This window comes from Solanum stenotomum, chromosome 7 (assembly GCF_019186545.1).
Source record: "Solanum stenotomum isolate F172 chromosome 7, ASM1918654v1, whole genome shotgun sequence".
Taxonomy (NCBI): domain Eukaryota; kingdom Viridiplantae; phylum Streptophyta; class Magnoliopsida; order Solanales; family Solanaceae; genus Solanum; species Solanum stenotomum.
The window spans coordinates 58784381-58800024 of record NC_064288.1 but is presented as its reverse complement, the minus strand read 5'-3'; the positions used below and the strand labels follow the sequence as shown (position 1 = coordinate 58800024).

Sequence of the window (15644 nt, the reverse complement as noted above, 5' to 3'; positions counted from 1 at the left end):
ACTTACTTTTAATGTATACATACACACAAGTCACAACACACACACATCAATTAAAACAATTTCTTATTTTAAGCAACAATACTAGACAACATTTTCAATGTGTCTTGATGTTCTATAACAAGGAAATTAATCAGAGTGGTTTTCAAATATTTTCTTTATCAAATTTAATCTACTTACTATAAGATGGAAAATATAATCTATTTACACAAGTCCACACTATGTAACAAATATAGATAATACTTACTACTTCACAACATTAAATTAGTAACACAAGGAATATCCCTTCTATGTCAACAATAGAGGCGTAGTAAGAATTTCAAATTCATAATTTTACTTCTTTAAATTTATCGAGTTTTAAATTGATAATTTGTATATCTTTAATCGAGTTTTTAATTAAAAAATAAAATTTAGATCGAAGGTACTAGATTTAACCTGATCCATAACCAAATAGTTAGCTCTGCCTTTATCTGTCAAAGTAAACTTATTTTTTTTCAGCACCCGATCAGTAATAAAAATAATGATCAATTTGGTCACAAAATTTTTTGATCTAGCGATAAGAACGTAGATATTATGGTTAGACGTTCAAGCTATTATAAATAAAAATCTGATATTTATGTGAAGAGGAATAAATAAACAGACTCATCATCCACCAAATTTTGGATTTGATGCACTTGAGCCAATTATCTTTCTAAAACAACATCTCTATCTCCAAGAAATAGTTATAAGATCTCTGTATACTTTATTCTCTCCAGATCTCACTTGAAATTTCACTGAGTATATTGTTATTGTTATATTATTCACTGAATTTCTAATAATGCGCGTGCACTTTATCCACTTGAATTTCACTGAGTATATTATTATTGTTATATTATTCACTGAATTTCTAATGATGCACGTGCATCATTAACAAATCTTTTTTGTTAAAAGAAAAGAGCAATTTGCAAAACCTATAGAGGCAAAAGACAACATTACAATGAATTCCAGGGGGCTACCAGCAAAAAATAAAGTAATCAAAAAATCATCACACTTTTTAAACGCATGCCACAAAGCACGAAAGCCAAACAGAGACATTCCATTTCAGTTCCTCAAAACCCTTAACTTCTTCTCGCCGGAAAAAAAAATTAATTTCGCCGGGTAAATCTCCGGCATGGCAGCAAACCAACCGGAAGCCTACGCCGATGATTTCCTCGAGCAAATTCTCGCTATTCCTTCCTATGGCTTGCCGGTTGCTGATGTTGGCACTCCATCAGAGACGACGTCGTTTACCTCGGCGTCTGCCGTATCTCATCTTAACTCTGCCGCTGCTTCTGGCCTACAGCAACCTTTGTTCCCGTTGGGATTGAGCTTGGATAACGGCCGTGATGACGTCAGCGAAGCTGGTGCTTATGCAGTGAAGCATGTAAGTTTTTTTGTTTTTTTTTTTTTGCGTTTGGCATTTTCCTGTTTTTATAATATCTATGATGGAAAACTGACGAGTTTAACTTATTTTTTTGTTTATTTTGCAGGAAAGAGATGGAATGAATATCGGAAATCTATATGCAGGTCTAGAACACTTGCAATCTCATGCAGTTCGTCACTCTGTGCCTTCTATTCACCATGTCCAGGTTACTCACTGTGTGTGTTTTGATTGAGAAAGTTATTGCTAAAAAATGTTCTCCAGAATTGCTCATTATTATTCTCCAATACAGATAATATTACGATATAAATATCTGGAAATATAAAATTGAGTTCATTTCAGTTTTCATGTGTTGATTTTTTTTTTAGAAAAAGAAAGATTTTGATAGGTTTCAGTGTTTAGTGTCTTATGTATTGTTAGTTTTGTTGTGACTTGTAAATATTGCAATTGTTTAGACCGCTCCAGGATTTTGCTTCCCAAGGTTTTATGAGAGACAACTTTGTGGTCAAGCCCTTTGTAGACTGTGCTTAAATGATTAAAGGTTTAGAAGCTGAAATTTAAATGCATATACAAACTTGTAGTCGGTGAGCTGTCTGAAACTAGTCCAGAATCTGTATGTACGCAATTTTAATGCTCCTTGCGAATGACTATATGGAAAGTGTATGGGCTTGAAGGGTAAATTTTTTTCTAATTGAGGCATATTATCTGATAATAAGAAGGTAGAACACTGTTATATATTTATTCTTTTAAGATGGTGGTGGTCAAGACCAGTTCACCTCGACTATTCCACCGGGTATTTTGCTATCACCCTTCAATACGGGTGTCAGGTAATTCTACCCACCAAGGGTTGGATATATAGGAAGAAATTACCTGGTGTTTTTTTGCCTTAATAGACCTTAGACCTTATGGAGTCATGGTTCTTCTCCCACCTCTTTGATCACTAGACCACACCCTTCGGTGCTTGGTATTGCATCCATTATTTTGTTTACTCTCTTTATTTTTGAAGTTTAATTAGTTGTATGATTCATGCTTGATAACTATGATTTAAATTATGTTTCTCTAAGACGAACATGGCCTCTTTGTCAATGAGGGGACTAGATAATTACTGCATCTTTTTCTAGCTTATAATGTCTCTTGGATTCTTGCAGCCTTTTCAAGGCCCACCAACAACGAGCACAACAGTAACTGTACCGCACCCACCTTCAATTCGTCCTAGGGTTCGAGCTCGGAGGGGACAAGCCACAGATCCACATAGCATTGCTGAGAGGGTAAGATCTACATTTCATAAGGACTGACGTGATTTATTGTGGGAGTCCTCTAGAAACAAGTAGTACTAAATAAATGATCTGTTTCTTTTTTTCTTGCAGCTGAGAAGAGAGAGGATATCAGAAAGAATAAAGGCTTTGCAGGAACTGGTACCCAGCTGCAATAAGGTGTGTCCAAGTGTCTAGTTACCTGCCACAGGTTTTTATTTTCGTGAATAGGGTTGTCCTTTACTCATCGCAAATGTCATACTCCGGCTCTCTAAAAATGAAGTCTTATGTTTACAAATAATAGTAATTTTACTTTTTTGTCCACATCATGGCGCCATAAAATACTAGTAATACGTAACACTAAAACAGGTATAAGATGAATAATCTTGTAGGCAAGCTTTTATTTGCAGTGGAGTGTCTGATGATTCAATTTACATTCTAGTAATTGGGCTTTTTGAAATTGGACTTTGTCTTAGTTATTCAGCATCTAATATCAATGGGTGCTTTGTGTAAAGGGTGAAATTAAAAGGAATGTGGTAGCTTGGGGTATTGAAATATTATATTTCTCTTGCCAGACAGATAGGGCAGCAATGCTTGATGAGATTCTGGACTATGTGAAGTTCTTAAGGCTTCAAGTTAAGGTAAGATGTCTTTTTTTTAACGTTGATCTTAATTGCTAGCTTAGTCATTAACTCTTCCCACCATGTCCCAGAGAAAATGAGGTTTTTGGCTTCTGAGTTCTGTACAATGATTCTGCTTTCACAATTATTCCTCTCGATATGATTTAATTTTCACTTTAAAATTGTAGGAGCCGTTATCATTAATCCATTCCCGTAGATCTCGCTAGTTCGTTTTAACCATCACGTTGGACACTTCCTTGATGGGGGTTTGGTGGTTTTGAATCATGTGGTTTTCTGAGTGTTGGTTTCTCTAATGGTGATTGAGTTAACTATCTTATTCATGTTACGTATCTTGAGCTATGTTTAGCTTGATTTCTTGGGAAATGGTTGCCTTATTAGTTTTATATTAAGAACAGGTTAACAGATTTGCTTATATATTAATTTCAGTTTCAAATAAGTAAATGTCTATTCTCCTTCTGGGTAATTTGAAACTAATTCTCTTCCTGGCCTGTTCTACAAGCTACTCCCCTGGTCCTGATTTACATACACTTCCTATTTTGGTTTCACATCACTCTGCGAATTATATTTTTTAGATAAGCCTTTTACTTTCTCTTACTTTTAGTTAGAAGTCTTCTATTATACCATTGCCTTCTCAAAAGATGTCCTCTGTTCTACCATATAAATAACCTCTTGAAGGATGGTTGGTGCCTCAACAAGAAACTTACATCTCGTCTAGTGGTCCCTAGTGATTGCTTTACTTCCACGACAGTTATCATGCCAATCATTGATAATCCTGATCTATAACTCTTAACTTAGTAGCATGTTACTGTTATGCTCTGGTACGAGTTTCCATTCCTTTGTGAGTTCAGTGTATATTGAATTTCTTGGCCATCATAGTCCCTAGCTGGTTTTGGAGATTTCCTGGTTTTCATTCTTGTATCTGTCTTGTAAATTGTTTGCATTTAAACTGCCTAAAGGTACTGAGCATGAGTAGGCTGGGAGGAGCCAGTGCAGTGGCACAACTTGTTGCTGACATTCCATTGCAATCTGTGGAGGTAATGAATGAATTCCTGTTGCTACTAATTGAACATCTAAGACCTTAAAAACAGTGTCTAATAGCTTGAGTTGAAATTTTTCTTGTTTTTTCTCTATCTTAGGGGGACAGTGGTGAAAGTAGATCCAACCAGCATATATGGGATAAGTGGTCCAATGTCGACACAGAACAAGAGGTTGCTAAGCTCATGGAGGAAGACGTCGGTGCAGCCATGCAATACCTTCAGTCTAAATCACTCTGCATCATGCCCATATCACTTGCTGCACTCATCTATCCTACTCAGCAACCGGATGACCAGTCACTGGTCAAGCCTGAAGCGGCAGCCCCATCATAGACCTTCAATTCGTTGCACGTGCCTCTGAGAACTCCTAATAGCCTTATGTTCCCCCTCCTTTGTATCCTTACCTACCATCCATTTGTATTTTCCTGTGTAATTGGTGGCAATGCAATCAATGTCAGATGCCACAACTTTTGCTTTTATCCCAACCATTGGCCCTTTTTTTTTTATTACCTTTCTGGAGTTTCGTCAAACAAGGCATGATGTCATCATACCTTGGACAAAGGTAAACGTATGAAAGCACCCAATCAATTAGCATCATTTTCGGATGAGGTGAGCTTCTTTTTCAAAGTTATCTATGATTAGCTGCTCTTCTTCCACCATTTTGTTGTGGGATTGTGGGGACTCCCTTTATCCTTTGCATAGTGGATGGTGGGGCTTTGTAAAAGTAACCAACTGGTTGTTGTAAAGTATATTGTAATTTTAGTATATTATTGTAATGGGTAGTTGAAGTTGCTTTCCCTCCAAAAAGTTCTGAAAATATGATTAGTGCCTTTGTTGTACTTTTTGTCTTTTTTTGCATCTAGTATAATGTGGAGTTTCTGGTGAAAAACAATTAAGGGTTATAGTAATTCAGGGATTATTTTTAATCAAGTGTTTGGTTCATTGCTTCTCACCTAGTCTTGTGTTTGGTTTAAAGCTTTACGAAAAAAAAAATTCTTTCCAATTATATCCCTTAATTCTTATGAAATTTTGTAGTTCATATAATTGGCTAGGACTGCGTAGAATAAGCAATACTTCTAGCCATTGCTAACCATACACTAGGTGAGTGAGAAAACATGGTGTTTCAAGTCTGCAGCAAAGTGCAATACTACAGTTACACTCTATTGCTTAAAAATTATATGTTAATTTGACAAATCATGTATGTAAGCACCTAGTGAATGAGCAAAAAAAAAAGATGTTATTTTTTTAGTTGGGTGCAAAATTTGATCATCGCTGAAACGAAAGAAGTGGAGCTCAAATTAGGAAATCCTAGATTCTAGGCATAGGCAGTCGGTCTTCCTTGGACTAGGGACAAATATTTTGCTTGTTGTTTTCTTTTGGGCTCAGTTGGGCCAGTTTGTACAGATTTCACATTGGAATAAAGGAGCCCCCACCTCAACATATTAACCAAAAAAAAAAAAAAAAAAAGATCATCGCTGAAACATTATTTCTCAATTGTACAACTGAAGTATAAAATTGGATAATATTTAGGCTTGTTTATAATTGAGAAATAGGATGTTTCTTTTTCAATTCTTAAGATTATATAAAGAATTGAGGGGCACTTCAGTCATTTTGTTGTATTATCCAAGTATTATTAAACCCGGTATTAGTAAATCCCTTATCATTTGGTTGGGAACAAGTTTGTTGGGATTAGTAATACATGGATTAATAGTGTAGGGATTAGTAATGCAAGGTTTGTTTTTATCAAGTGTTTGGTTCATTGTTTCCCAACTCATCTTATGCTTGGATTGAAACGTTATAAAAAACTTCTTTTCAATTATACCCTTGAATTATTATGCAATTGAGTTAAGGTAAATAATTGCCGGACAATATTATTTTTTATGGCCTTCTAACTAGCTATGAGAAAGAATAATTTTGTTGTCATGTTTGCCTCTCTTTTTTTCCCACTTAAATTGTTTGAGGATAAATAATTGTCATCTTAATATTAATTACTTACAAAATGTCAATTTTCAATTAAAAAAAAAGAAGATAAACTATCAACTTTTAAAATTGAAAAGACGGCAAACAATAGTAAAATTGAATAATTCATCTACATTTACACATAAAAATTGTAAGTTATAGTTTTAATATGTATGCAATTTTATAAATTGTTCAAAATACAAATATTTATATACATTCAATTAAGATCACAAACGTCATGTGGTGATATATTTGCCCTTTTAATTAGTTTATGTTAAACAACTCACATTTTAAATATTGTATCAATTTGTATTGGATTTATCTAGTGACAAACAACTTTCTCTAAATAATTTGTAAGATAATCTATTTAAATAAATTTACTAGTACAAATATAAACCATAAATCAAGAAAATAAATGAGTTGAGGGATATTTTTGTCTTTACATAGACTTATCCCATGGTATTATATCATAATTCCTATGTATTACTAATCCCTCAAAATGAAAGGTATTAGTAATACAACCTATAATACCATGTAGGAGGTATAACTAATCCATGGATTAGTTATACATAAGCCCAAATCCCTACCAAACGTAGTACTAAATAATACCATACATAATACATGGACTATTTGTTTTAATGCGGCCTACCAAACGACTCCTAAATGGTGGGATAAGTTATCCCAAACATGACAATCAAACAAGATACCAAATTTTTATTCCAGAATTATTTTTTTTATCTCAGGACTATTTATTCTTATCCTTAACATCAAACGACCCCGATATTCTAGGTATTAGATAAAACCTATGTTGAGTTAGGTTATCCATATATAGGTGTGTTTGTGTTTGAATTGAATTGTACAACCAAAATTGTATTGGGTAGATATTCTAGATATTAGATAAAATCACATATGGTTTATTAGGTTATCCATATATTAGGTATGTTTGAGTTGAATTATGCAATCAAATATTGTATTGGGTGCACTAAATTTTAATACAAGGACTATCTGATTTAATACATCCTACTAAACGGCTCCTTAGTGTTTTACTTTATCATCTACTAAGTCATTTGACTTGGATTATCTAAGTAAAAATCGTGATAATTATCTTTGGCTTGTAGTTCTGTCAATGGATTTATTTGTCTTATCATTGATATATGTAACATATTAGAATGACTTGTTTATATGGAATTCATCAATTTGAGTTTTGCCCATATTGCAACGAGAATGGGCTTGCATGATGCTCAATTTATTTTGCGTGTTGTCTGGTACTTGCATTTGAATTGACACCCGACTAAATTTGAATTTGCTCTAGGAAGTTCTAAACCTCTTTTTAATAAATGTGACTCATCTATATTGAAGTGGACACAAACTAAAGCACAAATATATTTCAATGCAACATGAATCACAATTTGTAACCAACATCTACATTACATCCTATGTTTTTTAAACAAAGAAATGAAAAACAACTCATCAACAGAAATTTAGTAGAAATATTTTACATTCCTGAAACGAAAAAGAAAATTCTAGTTTTCAGTACTTGTCATACAAAAATAAAGCGAAAATCATAAATATTGTTATATATATATACACACTAGATAATGGAGCTTGTGCCAGTACGGACCCAATATATGTTATTTTCTCTGTCCAACAATAGTAGTCTATTATACTAAAAAATAGTTATCCAATAATATTTGTCCAATTTAAAAAATCAAGAGATAATTTACCTTTTTATATCTATTTTACCCTTATTATTAAATACTATTTATCATCTAACATATTTCTCAAAGTATTAAATTTAATAAAGTCAAAGGATAATATAGTAATATTACCCTTATTTTTTTTTTCTTAAGGAGTGTGTCAAGTCAATAGTGGACAACTATTGTTAGACAAAGAGAATATTTATTTTGTCTCAATTTATGCGATCTAAATAAAGTTTTGAAAGTCAATTAATTTTTTTTATGATTTGTAAATATTTTAAGTTATTAATTATTATAATTTATAGCACTTTTAATATAATTTTTAGATAGTATAGGTTACTCCTATCTATGTGGCATCGATAGAATTTCGAAAATTATCAAATTTTGATGTCTTTTATATATTTTTAATAAATAATTATTATGATTTATAATACTTTTACGTTATTTTTAAATAAGATATGTTATTCCATCTATTTCAATTTTGTGACACTGATAGTAGAATTTTCACAATAATAGTAATCCAAGTGAGACACAAGCAGGGCCCGCAAGTTTAATTGACATAATAATAATTAAGTTAGGACTAACTTTAAAAGCAAAGAAGGGGTTGTAAAGTGACCGTGTGTCTTATTCAAAGAGCTACACGTGTCTTACAAAAGGATGAATTGACAAAAGTAACCCCAGATTGAATATTAATTCCAAATAACAGACGTGTTGACAGAGAGGTGGTAGCTTATTCTCCTTAGTGCTCTAGCACAAACTCAATATTTGTTATTTTTTTGTTCTCATTTTATGTGATATAAATAAAATTTAAAAAGTTTAATATAATTTTTAAATATTTTAAGTTGTTAATTATTGTAATTTATAGGATTTTTACGTAATTTTTAAATAATATATGTTACTTATCTTATCCAAATATATGTATCACAAATAGAATTTGAAGAGTCATTATGTTGTTAATAGTTGAGATTTGAGATTTACAACACTTTTTATATAGTTTTCAAATTAAATAATACATGTTACTTCTTTTGTCTCATTTTATATGACACAAATAGATTAATTTTATGAATCAATCGAATTTTTTTATAAGAAGCAACATGCATTATTTAATTTAAAAACTACGTAAAACGTATTGCAAATCTCAATAATTAACAATGAAAGTGACATATATTATTTAAAAATTACATAAAAGTCCTATAAATTACAATAATTAACAAATTAAAATAGTTAAAAATCGACTCTATAAATTTTATCTTCGTGTGTAGGTGGGGTGGGTCATCAGCAAAATTCCCAACTCAGTTCATATTTATGCAAACCCAAATATGGAATTCAAAGAAGATGAAATTCTCCCAAAACGGAGCAAATCTACAGAAATTCAGTCCATTTGTAGTGAAGATTCAGTCTTTTCAATGCCTAATCTTCCTGAAGAACTCATCACAGAAATCATGTTAAGACTTCCGGTGAAATCGCTTTTACAATTCCGATCAGTTTCAAAATCTTGGCTTTCCTTAATCTCTACCTCTTATTTTGTGAAGACCCATCTCTTATTATCCGCTAGTAACAAGGATTACATCCACCACGGAGTTATAGCTAAGGCTTCTAATACTAGCCGCGGTGTCAAAACTTGTTCTGTTAGCTCTTTACTTTACGATTCTGAACCTGAATCAATTGAGTTGGATAATCCAGGTAAAAATCCTGATGCTTTTCCTCTCTTTGTGGGTTCGGTTAATGGATTGATTTGTCTTGCTATCAATCTATTTTACGGATTAGATTGCTTTATTATATGGAATCCATCAATTAGAAAGTATAAGAAATTGCTTTACGAGGAGCATATTGTTCCTTATTTCACTTTTGGCTTTGCATATGATGAATTCGAAGATGATTACAAGATAGTGGGTATTTTCCCTATTTATAGTTATGCAAGTCTTTGTCGTGTTGAGGTCAAAATATATAGTCTAAAGAGTGATTCTTGGAAACGTGTTAAAGATTATAAAGGCGTGGAGCTATTGGGTGATTTTGCTAAGTTTGTTAATGGGAAACTCCATTGGCTTGATAAGCACTGGAACATTATTTCTATGGATTTGGCGGATGAGAAATGGGCAGAGGTAGATCAACCCTGCTGTTTTAAAGGATGTGGATTTTTGAAGCTAGGAGTGTTTGAGAGTGATCTTTCTGTGTTTTGTAATTACGCGTGGACTCATGTTGATGTATGGGTTATGAAGGAATATGGAGTAAAAGAATCTTGGACAAAGATGTTCACCGTCAAGTCTCCCGAAGATTCTATGGGACGTATATTTTATCCAATCATTTTAATGTCAAATGAAGGTGAAATTTTGCTTAAGTTTGGATCACGTTTCATGAAATACAATCCAAAGGATGACTCTATCAAATATCTAGATGTTACTAAGTTAGCTCCATGTCATGAGGTACAAATCTATGTTAAGAGTCTAGTTTGCCCTTTTTACTGATGAGACCACGATTTCACCAACAACAACAGAGGCTGAAATGATTCTGATGAAGACAATCGCGTGACTTATAACCTGTAAGAGTTACACTCTTTGCATTTTTCTCAAGTGTTAAATTCTGCTTCATATTGCTTGGGGATCTTGTTAGTCAATTTCCTTTCTTGCACTATTTTCAAGAAATGATAATCTTTTCAAAAATAGTTATTTTGATTGCATTACTGATGTCTTGAACTTTAAACTCAATGTTATCGGATGTTGCGGAGATAGAGAGATTGTTCCTGAAAGATTGTAGGGTTCGTTTGATTGGGAACATGTATCCTGTGATTAATTATCTCGGGATGAGTTATTCCACCATGTATATTGGATAAGTTATCCCATCAGTATGTCAAAAATGGTGGGGATAAATAATCCAAGGACTACCTAATACCTCCAACCAGACGTGGGATAAAATAATCCTACATTTTATTCTGGGATTATTATAGCTAATACCTCACACCAAACGACTCCGTAGAGTCTTTAATGAAGGGCAAAAAAGTTCAATAAACGTTTCTAAGTACCTTCGTGCTTTAATATGATATAGATAAAGATTGTGAGATAAGGTAATACTTGATGAAATAAAATTTGTAATGATAATGTTTGTAGATAATATTGATTTAAAATTCACTTATATAAGCGGATCACATCTTCTCGTAAATGAAATAATTTATCAGCATTTTAAGTAGGTGTCTTAATTCTAAATTGTTTTATCTTTTTAGAATTTGTATTTAACTTTTTGCACCAAAAGAGTTGATGAATAATGCTTGCTTAAAGGGAAAAACTGTCGATCAACTTTTGATGGTTGTTTCGTCTTTCAACTTTTACCTTTGAGGCTTCCCACTTATAGAATAATATAGTATAGTATATATGATTATATGATATAGATATAAATATATAATAGAGGGATCATAAACACAATTCTGCAATAGCATAAGTGCTAAATTTGCTATTTCCCCAAACTTGGAGCTTTCACTATAAGAAGGGAAAAACATTAAACCTAGTCTCCAACTTCAAGAGTTATAGTTGCTGCAACTCAAATGGAATCCAGAGGCGATGAAGTCATCCCTCGACACCCTAAACGGAGCAAACCCACAAATCCTGCCCATTTTTCGTCCATTTTAAGCCAAGATTCAGTCTTGCCAATGCCTAACCTTCCTACAGAACTCATCCTAGAAATCTTGTTAAAGCTTCCGGTGAAATCCCTATTGCAATTTAGATCTGTTTCGAAATCTTGGCTTTCCTTAATCTCTAGCCCTGAATTTGTGAAGGCTCATCTCTCTTCATCCGCTAGTAACAAGAACTACACCCACCATGGAGTTATGGTTAAGGTTTCTACTAAATCTGTCTTCGTTGTTAAGGATTGTTCTCTTAGGTCTTTGCTTTACCATCCTGTAACGGAGGCATTTGACTTGGATTATCCCGGTAAAAGTCCCAATCATTATCTTTGGTTTGTGGGTGTTGTCAATGGATTGATTTGTTTTTCCATCCGTCTATTTGACAGATTGTACGACTTGTTTCTATGGAATCCATCAATTAGAAAGTATAAGAAATTGCCTAATTTTAGACTTGATGTAAGTCGCCGTTACTATTTGGATGGACATGTTAATTTCAAATTTGGTTTTGCATACAATGAGTTGCAAGATGATTACAAGGTAGTGGGTATTTTTCCTATTTATACAAGGGGACACTTGAGTCGTGTTGAGGTCAAAATATATAGTCTTAAGAGGGATTCTTGGAGATGCATTGATGATTTTCGACGTCAAGAGCTCTTGGCTGGTTCTGCTAAGTTTGTCAATGGGAAACTTCATTGGCTTGACAAGCAATGGAACATCATTTCTATTGATTTGGCTGATGAGAAATGGGCAGAGCTAGAGCGACCATCCTGTTTTAAACAATATGTATTTTTGAAGCTAGGAGTGTTAGGGGGTGATCTTTCTGCATCTTATATTTATGCATCGAGTCATGCAGATGTCTGGGTTATGAAGGAGTATGGGGTAAAAGAATCTTGGACTAAGATATTTACCACCAAGTCTCCTGGTTATCCTATGACACATCCATTGCATCCAACCATTTTAATGTCAAATGAAGGTGAACTTTTGTGCATGTTTGGAGGTCGCTTGATGAAATACAATACAAAGGATAACATGATCAGCTATCTAGATGTTACCAACTTTGGTCCATGTCTTGAGGCAGAAATCTATGTTGAGAGCCTAATTTGTCCCTTTCCACAGCAGGGATAACGAATGCCACAACAACGGAGGCTGAAATTATTCAGATGAAGACAATTGTGTGACTAATAACCTGTAAGAGTTGCACTCTATGTATTTTTCATTAGTGCTGTTAGATTCTGCTTCATTTTGCTTGCGGATCTTGTTAGTTTTTTTCCCTGTTCTGCACCAGTTTCAAGAAACGATACTCTTTTGCACAAGCAATTATTTTTGTTGTATTACCAGGTGTGTTGAACTTTAAACTCAATGGTACTTGATGTTGTTGCTCTTCTTGAGCTCTTTTTAAAGGAGATGTTGTCCCTAAAAGAATATTTTTTTTGATCCAGGGGGGCTCTCTGACTATTTTCCATGGGTGAAACCTTAATAGCTCAAAATGAGTTATTTAACGAAGTTTAAGCTCATAGATAGTATCTAGTTTTGGTGTTTTCCTTGCTGCTGATAGCTAACTGTGTATTTATCACTTCAAATTACTATATTTACTTATTCTTTTACTTACAAAGGCTGAATCAATTTTCGCATTTGCAGTAATATTGATGAAAACAAGTATCCATTAGGAGGTGAACTCACTGAAGCCAAGCATGCAAATATACAATCAAGCAAGTCCTTATGAAAAAGTTATGTCAAGAGTTTAACGCACATGCATCGACTTATAGTGGTTTCTATTTGTTGATTTGCATCCCATGCGAGCCATTAGATTGAGGAACCAAGGGAGATAAGGCGCAGGCCACGACAACTTAGATGTATTATAGTGGAACTGTATGAAGCAAATAAAAATAGGTCGAAATGTGTGCATGTGGAAATTCTTGCAAGCTAAGGGGCATTGTTTGTGTAAACCTCCTAGCAGAACTATTTGCTTGTGACTTGTTCTTGGCTGCTGTTTTGGTATTAATTAACTTTATTTGAAAGTGCAAAGAAAATTGTATTAGTAGTACTTGAGTTGTTGAATTGGTATTGTGAGATAAGATACTTGGAGTTGGTTTGTTTGAATGACTAAATTTGTTTGAGTGCTTGAGTTGCCTTTTGGAAACAACCTCTCTATCTCCACAACCACGAGGTAACGGATAAGGTCTGTGTATACTCTACACTACTGGGTATGTTGTTGTTGGGGTGGCCTTTCGAGTGTTGATCATGACCCAGATTAGGGTCATGATGGGCCACCCTTTCAAACTGGAAAGGGCTGCTAGATTAGAGGCCTCAACAGCAAGCTTAGTCCAACAGTCACCGTTGAAGAGAAAGGTCTAGGTGAATTGTGATGGACTAAAGCCCACTTTGAGAAATTACCTAACATAGCAAATATATGTCATGTATTTATCCGATATAGCGCGAGTCTAAAAAATTACAAGACATAATGAGAGTTTGAGTTTTATTTGTTTTGCTTTGTATGTTAATCGATACATTGTGTCGTGAATTTTTTAAGTAACTATTGCTACGTCTTGTAATTAGCCAACTATCACTATGATCGGTAATTATAGCTTAAACTGTTGTTATTTATGAATTTTCCTCTTGATTTTTTTTTAATATTCGATATCTGAAGTCTTGTGGCTCAACTAATCGGATTCGCATCAGTTAGGCTCACTTAAACATGTAAAACCACTCTCTCCGTTTCACAAAGAATGGTCTAGTTTGACTTGACACAGAGTTTAATAAAATAAAGAAGACTTTTGAATTTTGTGGTTCTAAATTAAAGTTATGTCAAATGTATAAAATTGTCCTTTAATCTTGTGGCTTTAAACATGTCACGTGGAAAGCTAAAATTAAAATGTTATCAAAAAAAGAATGAGGTCATTCTTTTTTAAATAGACTAAAAAGAAAAAGAAGTAAATCTTTTTGAAATGGATAGAGTTTTTTTAACAAAATCTTTTCTAGGAAATTATTTTTCATGACACACCCTTGGTGGATTGTACTATCCAGAAAAATTATACATATTATATATAGATTAACTACATTATAGTCTTGTGTTTTATATGATAATGTTACCTGTTGCACAAATAATAATTATATAGAAAGTGAAGTGGTTGATGTTTTTAGTTTAACTTCTTCTGTTTACTTTTGTTAAAAACAAATAGTATATCTCAGTTTATTGCTATATAATGTAAGTAGAGTAGGTATTGATTAGGAAAAATATTACTATAAAATTACTCCACCACTTGAATTCAATTTCAAATATAAAAATGCTGACAAACATTGGTTAGTTATAGCTTCTTCTTTTTTTCTGAGTTGTTGTATCCTTGATTGTATTGTAAATACTACTACTAATAATAATTTTAAAAAATTGTATTGTATATTTTTCTTCTTTCAACTGTCCCCAAAATATTTGTTTATTTATTTTATTTAAAGAAGGATCCAACATATGAAAGGTTAGTTGTAGCATGGAACCAGCAGATATAGGCTAAAGCCATGTGACTTTTCTTAAATAGTATAAATAAAATAATTAATTTTGGCATTTTGACAAATAATTTATGAACATGAACATTAATCATGTTGGCATTTTAATAATGAACATAATTAGCATCAAGTTTTGACATTCATTTGACGAGCATGTGATAATATGTCGTTTATACTCAAGTCGAGTGTTTATTAGAAAAAACCTATCTACTTTTTAAAATAGTGATAAAATCTGCGCATGTATTATTCTTTTCAGATTTATTTATGTTATATTAAATATGTTAATGTCGCCTTCATGTCATACATTGTTCACTTGCTTTATTAGTGAAACTATATATTTCTCTGTTGATCCTATTTAATTATGGACATAGATTAAGAAATATTTGTGTAATTACATAATTTTTGAAATTTGTGACTTTAAACAATTGTGATGTTGTAAACGTTGTCACTGAAAGTAAATTAAGAAGTTTATGTTAAATTATTTTTAGAATACCACGAATAAGATTGTTATTTGTTTTAGCTTCAATTAGATATATGAGTACATCATATATTA

The 15644-nt window shown here is 32.9% G+C and overlaps 2 protein-coding genes across 3 annotated transcripts; both read left to right on the top strand.

The window, feature by feature from the left end:
• The first annotated feature begins 1049 nt into the window (after positions 1-1049).
• On the top strand, positions 1050-5141 carry LOC125870684 (transcription factor UNE12-like). Its single transcript, XM_049551181.1, has 7 exons — positions 1050-1399; positions 1506-1604; positions 2545-2664; positions 2764-2829; positions 3225-3290; positions 4247-4324; positions 4427-5141. The coding sequence occupies exons 1-7, from the start codon at positions 1148-1150 to the stop codon at positions 4655-4657; spliced, it is 912 nt and encodes a 303-aa protein (XP_049407138.1). The 5' UTR covers positions 1050-1147; the 3' UTR covers positions 4658-5141.
• Positions 5142-9247: 4106 nt separating this feature from the next.
• LOC125870678 (F-box/kelch-repeat protein At3g23880-like) lies at positions 9248-13670 on the top strand. 2 transcript variants are annotated; one of them, XM_049551175.1, is made up of 2 exons: positions 9248-10519; positions 13232-13670. In XM_049551175.1, exon 1 carries the CDS (start codon positions 9300-9302, stop codon positions 10443-10445), a length of 1146 nt encoding a protein of 381 aa, XP_049407132.1. In that variant the 5' UTR covers positions 9248-9299; the 3' UTR covers positions 10446-10519; positions 13232-13670. The 2 variants fall into 2 exon arrangements, with proteins under 2 accessions (XP_049407132.1, XP_049407131.1); XM_049551174.1 differs by lacking the exon at positions 9248-10519 and adding an exon at positions 10534-12781.
• Positions 13671-15644: the final 1974 nt, after the last annotated feature.

Coding starts and splice junctions, on each gene's coding strand:
- LOC125870684 (XM_049551181.1), top strand. CDS start 1,148: ATGGCAGCAAACCAACCGGAAGCCTACGCCGATGATTTCCTCGAGCAA. Junction 1,400..1,505: donor GTGCTTATGCAGTGAAGCAT/GTAAGTTTTTTT, acceptor TTTATTTTGCAG/GAAAGAGATGGAATGAATAT. Junction 4,325..4,426: donor TTCCATTGCAATCTGTGGAG/GTAATGAATGAA, acceptor TCTCTATCTTAG/GGGGACAGTGGTGAAAGTAG.
- LOC125870678 (XM_049551174.1), top strand. CDS start 11,516: ATGGAATCCAGAGGCGATGAAGTCATCCCTCGACACCCTAAACGGAGC.